The sequence below is a fragment of the Oncorhynchus masou genome, unplaced genomic scaffold (genome assembly GCF_036934945.1).
Source record: "Oncorhynchus masou masou isolate Uvic2021 unplaced genomic scaffold, UVic_Omas_1.1 unplaced_scaffold_1709, whole genome shotgun sequence".
NCBI classification, from domain to species: domain Eukaryota; kingdom Metazoa; phylum Chordata; class Actinopteri; order Salmoniformes; family Salmonidae; genus Oncorhynchus; species Oncorhynchus masou.
In genome coordinates, this window is record NW_027016699.1 from 1 (window position 1) to 6,800 (window position 6,800).

Below are 6,800 nucleotides of genomic sequence, written 5' to 3' on the forward strand. Positions count from 1 at the left end.
AAATGCCTACGTTCACATTGGTCTCGCTTTGAGAATAGTTGTGCACACAAATCAAGAAATAATGAAGCCTATGCCATTGCATAATCAAATGCTTCTAACCAAAAGCCAACTGTAGTTCCTACCATTGTTGGATGATCATTGGCATCTAGCTGAAGGCTAGTTGTCTGGAGCAATTTGACTAGTCAAATGGGATTCTGATTAATCAACTACGCCAACACTCAAGTAGCCTGTTAATGACACTTCCATCAATGAACAAGCTGGACCACCGCCAACTTTAAAGATTTTAATTGGCTGAATCACTACCAGGATATGACTTGTGCCACCTGTTGTAGTGCAATCTAGACCTATGCCACGTTCTGATGGGACCAGTTACAATTTAGCAGTTCAATAACATGCAACTTGACACTGGCTGTTGCAGTGTGTTGTGTAAGGTCAGAACTGGGGTACCTGTTAACAGCATTAAAGCATCCAGGTAAAATGTGTATAACTTGACAGTGTTTGAGCCTTACATTCTAGGCATAACCAAGTAGTCAGACATCCTCATGACAAGTCAACTTAAATCTAGCAAAACCCTTTGCAGTCACAGAAGACTGTTTCTATAGCATGTGCTCAGCTATGCCGGCCATGCGCCATTAAGTGAAGTACTACAAAAAGCTTGCCTACAGAGGCTTTATAAGTTATGAACGATAAAGGGGAATCTGTAGTTGAGCCATTAATTTTGGAATACAACTTGCCTCGAGCTTGCTTGACGCAATATCTAGTAACACTAGCCTCAACACGGTTAATTATTTTTGATCTCATGGTCACGCCTTGCTACCAAAAAGCAGTCTATGAAGCCAAGTGCTTAAATGAGTAAAGCCACATCCTGCAACAGTTAACTGAAAATGGCCACGGTTAGAACTGCTGATCCCCCCCTTAAAGGCCAACATGCGTCTTAAGTGACATGAAAGCGTCGCACAAAGAATTTACCGAGCCAACTTATTTCCCAAATAAAGTCCTCACTTGTGATATAATCCCCAAACTGGATGCAGCCACATCCCATAACAACCAGGACAAGGTACAGATTGTAAGAACATATTTATTAAGAACCAGACTTAATTATATTCAAACACTGCAACCACTCCCGATTCAGTCAGTGGTTTCATTTGTTCCTGTGGAGAGAATAAAATGAAGTTCGATCTCATCCAGGAATATGACATGTAGAACAGATCTCTCCATCTCATACCATTGTATGGAGAGTGACTGGGGTCTGGGCCTAAGTGGTTCCTTTAGGTTGGTTCATTTGCCAGCTGAAGACTTTGACGTATTTAGCCCTAGGGTTGATGACAGGCATTTCCCTCCCAGGACTAAGGCCTGTGCTGGAAGTAGTTGTGGAGGTCAACGGTCTTCTGGTGGTGGGTGGAAAGGTGGGCTGAAATGCTATGATTGGACAGAGAGTCAGGTGTAAAAAGCTGTAGCAGTTACCACCCTCTTTAGCTGCACAACTACCGAACACTTACTTGTTACAGGAACTCTAGTCAAGATGGTGCCAACTCCCGGAGAGTCTGCATCAAAGCGCCAATATGCAAACAGCTTGTATAGGTCACTCAGTGGATAGACACACCGAACTGTAATCCTAAAAAGAGAGCTGAACATTAGAGCCACAAGTGCCTGTAGTGAGAGATAATGACTGACGTGAATATGGGTTAAAATAAATGAGGCAGTAGACTATTCGTGAAGTCACGTACACAGAGGCAGTATCGCTGGTTTTGACTGGTGCATTCACAGATCGGATCTTGTGCTCAACGTTGATCTCATTTTCATAGGTAACATGCTGATGGTCAACCTAGATGACAAGAGGAATTCACAAGCCGGAACAAAATTCTATGAAAATTATCAAACCATGTCTATAAACTAAATGGTTGTTCCCTTGACAGGCCTCATGAGAAATATAGACACCTGTCAGTCAAAGTGAAAATTAATTTAAATATTCAGCCTGTATGAGATGGAGGCTTGCTAATCTCATGGACCGATTCTGCGCCTGAACTAATGACGGGATGCATTGATAACAGCAGTAGTTCCAGCGTTTATTTGGACGCATCAGGATCGGGCAAATTCTAAGACCTAAGTCATGCAGCTGAACAAATTAAGCAAGATGAGTTCTGGTTTACCAGGTTAGATGCTGACAAACTCATTTGAAGTAGTCACTGGTAGGGCCAGTCACTTGAATGATTCAAATTGTATGGGTTGGACAGTTATACCTGGACCCTGGTACCACAGGTGTGGAGTCCAAAGCTAAAGAGAACCCTAGTGCCATCTGTCTCTTGAGGTCTGCAGGTGGAGTCCAGGAGAAAGGTTCCGTTGGGTTCAGCTCCAGCCAGAGTCACATCAGTAACCACTGTCACCACCCCTTCAGTGGAACACACTAGAGAAAGTTGTGTTAGAGCTGGGCTGGAACAAAGTGAATGATCAACACTAAACAGTCAGGCAATAAATTAAGTTGCAGGCAAAGATGAGGCACTAGTAGTTACCTATGACCTCAGTAGTCTGGAAGAGACAAGCTTTGGCCAAGGAACTCTTGACCTCCAAGGTCTTAGGAAGTCGTGAGTGAATTTCAAATGAGCCGTAGAACTGCTTCAAATTGATGTCCTGGGGGAAAAAAAGCAGGTACATTTTAAATAATTATAACTCCTACTTGAGCCAACGACAAGCCAATTTAAGCGCTTGACCAATAACCATCTCACCTTATAAGTGTAGCCAACAGAGAAGAGGGGCACTTCCAGGGTCAGACTCTTGCTGTCATTCTGCATGATGTAGCCCCGCTTGGCTGCCAGATTTGTGGTCAGAATGTAGGGGCCAACGCCCACCTCCCACAGGTAGTCAAATGGCTTATGGGCCATCTGGAAACTGATGCTTTTCTCATTGCAGACGCCTTTGAAGACCGGAGGAACTGACGAAGAGAAGATCGGACCAATAGTTTAGTCAATAGTGCCAAGATGACATCAGGGGTAAACAATGGTAGATCGCTGGGCTGCATCCACATTAAGCAGTGGTCAGAACCAGAAGGCTCGGAAGACCATCTTGAGAAATAGCATTCCATCCCAGGTCTCTAAAGTTCAAGTCAACTTACAGACATCATTGAACTGAGCCACGACTGAGGTCAGGTAGTAGTAAGGCTCCTCTTGAGGCAGGATGACCAAAGTGTAGTTGATGTCCATCGAGAACTGAAGAAGCCCCTCTGGAGAGTACTATGGATATGAACACTCATTGAGAAACAAAATCTTACATCCACAAACTAGGGGTGAATCTCAGGTCCCCAAAACCCATTGGAGAAAGTTCAGGGGAGGAACCTTGGATATCCTCCAATGAGAAGTCACGAGGAAATACTGAGAGACCACAGTAGTTCATTAGAGAGTAAACACAAATATTTCTCTTTACCAGCTTGTGAACAGCAGCATCCTCAAATGGCAGCCTGAGAATGTAGGCATGAAGGTTACTATTGGGCTGGGGGACCGTGGTTATGACGAGGCCACTTTTAGTCGCCTCTAGTATGGTGAAGTTGTGACCATTGAGCGTCACAGCCACCAGGTCAACATCGTAGTGGAGGTTCCCCAGGTAAACAGTAAACACACGATCCTCAAGGACTGTTTCTGTGGTGGGAGAAGGACAACAGGGTCATTAGCAATCATAACCACGGAGCTGAAGATCTATTTCGGATTGGCTAGTAGAACTCCTACGGTTAATGATGGAGAGGTGCTGGATCAGAAGAGGTGTGTTCATGGGCCTGTGGAGGCGGAGTCTGGTCTCCACACCACAGTCATCAAGAAAGATTTGTTCATAGTAGAGACGGACCACATAGAACTCATGGTACATGTTGTCCATCACAAAGCTCTGGAAGAGTTGAAACCGTTATGAAGCATCTGCCATTAGGTTATATGGTACAAAGTAGAATATTCAAGGTGTACATAGGACATGAGTGACTGAAGCCAATTGCAGCTTCTCTGCATCAGAATAAAAGGTAAGAGTCTCCATGTGAATGGTCAGATACCGGCCTAGTATGCTACTGACTTTTCTGTATCCTCCGGCAGCGTTGAAGGGGATGCTGATCTGGACAGTGGTGTCACTGATGTCCAGGCTGTAGCCTCGCTCTGCTGTGATGGGCTCATCCAGGAGCTGACCATCCACCCCCATTGAGATCTTGCTGCTCTCCAACCCAGAGAGGCCAGAGACCAGCGGGGACAGCAGAGTGGGGGTCTGCCAGACCAGCCCTGCCCCATCATACATCCCTTCATCTGGAAAGAGATTACAAGTGTTAAGACCCTGTGAGCAATTCTTCCTCTGCAACTGAGTGATCAAAACATCACCGATCTGAAATAACTTCATAGGTGAAAGTATTATTTGCTTAACTGTGCCATCACTATTGCTTAAGACAATCCAGTCCCTTCAGGTCTGAACCATGATAATGTGGAACATGATATTGCACTGGAACTTACTAGTGCTGCACGCAACAATCCAGTCCACCATCATGACAACCCATCTCTGCCTGGAGAACAGTATGGGATGGACCACCTCCACCACTGAACCATTGATCTGGAATTGAAGAATGATGAAGCGTACTTGCCAACAGTACAAAGGGGGCATTTCAGTAGTCTAAATAAGTGGCTTCCTTCCCATCCTGCATAACCCTGGCTTTAAACATTACGCAATGAAAGACCCTCTTGGAATACAGCCACCAGTCTAGGTCATTAATGTCAAATTAAGCAAGCCTGAAGACAACCAAGATAAAGGAAGCCATTGAACGGGACATTTAAATCCTCACCATGGAGACAGACCCCATGACAGACCGTGGCGTGTAGGGTGAGCGGAACACCAGTCTCCCCTGGGTGAGGTGGAACACGTAGCCCAGCTCCCGAGCCTCTGAGAATGACATGGGAATCAGCTGCTGCCCCTCCTGCTGGAACATCACCTGCCAGGTAGACGTGGCAGAGCTGTGGGCCTGATGGGGAACAAGAGACAGGGCATGCATGGTGGTTTTGGGGACAAACTGGTGGAGCTCATCTAATTGACAATTTGCCATATAGCCTTTAGCTTACTTTAGCAAGGGCAGCAGTCCAGGCATCTGTTGTACCAGACAGACAGGAAACGTCACTCCTCATTGACACCTACAGGGTAACATAACACTCTCCTATAAAAACACAAGCCCACCTCCGAGCCCTGGATACAGTCTAGATCCATGCATCAGTACCTCCATATAGTTCTCCTCACAGCTGACTTCCCTGGGGGACCAGGGTAGAGGGAGGAAGCAGGTTGCATTCACAGCGTAGGTGGTTTCCACTCCACTTGCAGCAGTTGTGATCAAGTTAAAGCTAAAAGTGAACACCTCATCGTCCTAAGATACAAAAACAAGACCTTCAACTGAGATAGCTGGTAGTAATTTAACTAGAAAATCTCATTTTAAAGCCCTTCCCATGGGCACAGATATCAACTCAATGGCTACTCCACATTGGTTCAATGTAATTGAAATGTTGATTTAACCAGTGTGCCCATGGGTTGTGGCTTTGAAAAGTCCCCAATGCACAGAAAATATATGAACCTGGTTGTCAGTGTGGCAGGAGAAGTAGGAGGCTCTGAGTTCAACATGGCCAGGCAGAGGGAGGATACTGAACATGTAGCCACACTCTGACCCATACTGCTTAGTGATGGGGTGAACGCCATCAGCATCTAGATAGGGGTAAAGAACTGGGTCAAATCAAATGATTTGAATATGCTCAAGTCCAATACTAAATAAAAATCAGTTTATTCTTAAGTGGTCTGTTGGGGAATAAATCAGAATTAGTTGGTAACATAGGTAAGATGTTTTATATTCATAAGTTACTTCTGATCAGAATGTTGTTATTGTATAATACTGTGGCGGGGTTGCAGTATCTGTTCTATGTCAAGACTAAGTTGCTTGGGCCAGAGAGAGGTCAAGCTTGGATCTCTTGGCTCCACAATGTCTGTGTGCCAGTCAGTGTGTCTCTGATCTTGTCAAGATAGGATGGATTTGATATATGCCTGTTGATATGGAGGATTGGTTTATGGTTCTGAGTTTGAGAAAGGAGACAAAGCTGAACGATGAATTATGCTGATGCTGTCTTATCCTGTGTGTGTTTTTGCTATTAAAGGATCTCAGTTGCAATGTAGAAGGGACTCAGAGAATTCATTGATAGACACTGAATTGATCTGAGAGTCACAGGGTTGTGAGAACTCATATAATTAAAGATGGACTTTAATAATTAACTCTGACTTGTGTGGTTTGCTCTCATGATTTGGTAAATAGAGGAAATTCCCACGACAGGTCCGACAGGCACAGTGAGAGACTGAAATATACTGCAGGGACAGATTTCATGTTAGCACCACCTACCAAACCCTGGCCAAGACATGTTAAGCTGCCAAGTTCATGAGCTGACCAAACCTGGTTTCAGGCCCATTTTGCATCAGAATTAAAGGTTAAAAGCCTACTTACCAACCGCTTCAAAGCGAGGTTTGTTCCCAGCAAATTGGAGTTGGGTTGTTACCAACATGTATCGATCCCGGCACGCAGTCTCAATGGCCCCTATATAGACACACAAGGTGAGAATCTGAAGGGTGGACACCAAATGATTCTGACCAACAATTCATACCAGTGTTCTATAGCTTGTATAAAAGGCTCATCTGACCCAATTTAAGTTTCTTACCTCTTGGAAGGTCAGAACAGTTTACACTAGGCCATACAGACAGGAGTACAAATACTCTGTAAGAAAAACAATAGCACAGGTCAATAAAGGTTGCCAGCATCAAAA

At 44.7% G+C, this 6,800-nt stretch overlaps 1 protein-coding gene across 1 annotated transcript; it reads right to left on the bottom strand.

The window, feature by feature from the left end:
* Nucleotides 1-1,499: 1,499 nt before the first annotated feature.
* LOC135539048 (uncharacterized) lies at nucleotides 1,500-6,449 on the bottom strand (the record flags this gene model as incomplete). Its single annotated transcript, XM_064964928.1, has 14 exons — nucleotides 6,434-6,449; nucleotides 5,573-5,700; nucleotides 5,225-5,368; nucleotides 4,799-4,975; nucleotides 4,473-4,569; nucleotides 4,048-4,271; nucleotides 3,717-3,870; nucleotides 3,418-3,629; nucleotides 3,110-3,227; nucleotides 2,724-2,929; nucleotides 2,511-2,628; nucleotides 2,241-2,404; nucleotides 1,766-1,825; nucleotides 1,500-1,650 (listed from the first exon to the last, which is right to left on the bottom strand). Coding segments are annotated over exons 1-14 (1,969 nt in total), but the record flags the coding sequence as incomplete, so codon positions are not given.
* Between the last annotated feature and the right edge of the window lie 351 nt (nucleotides 6,450-6,800).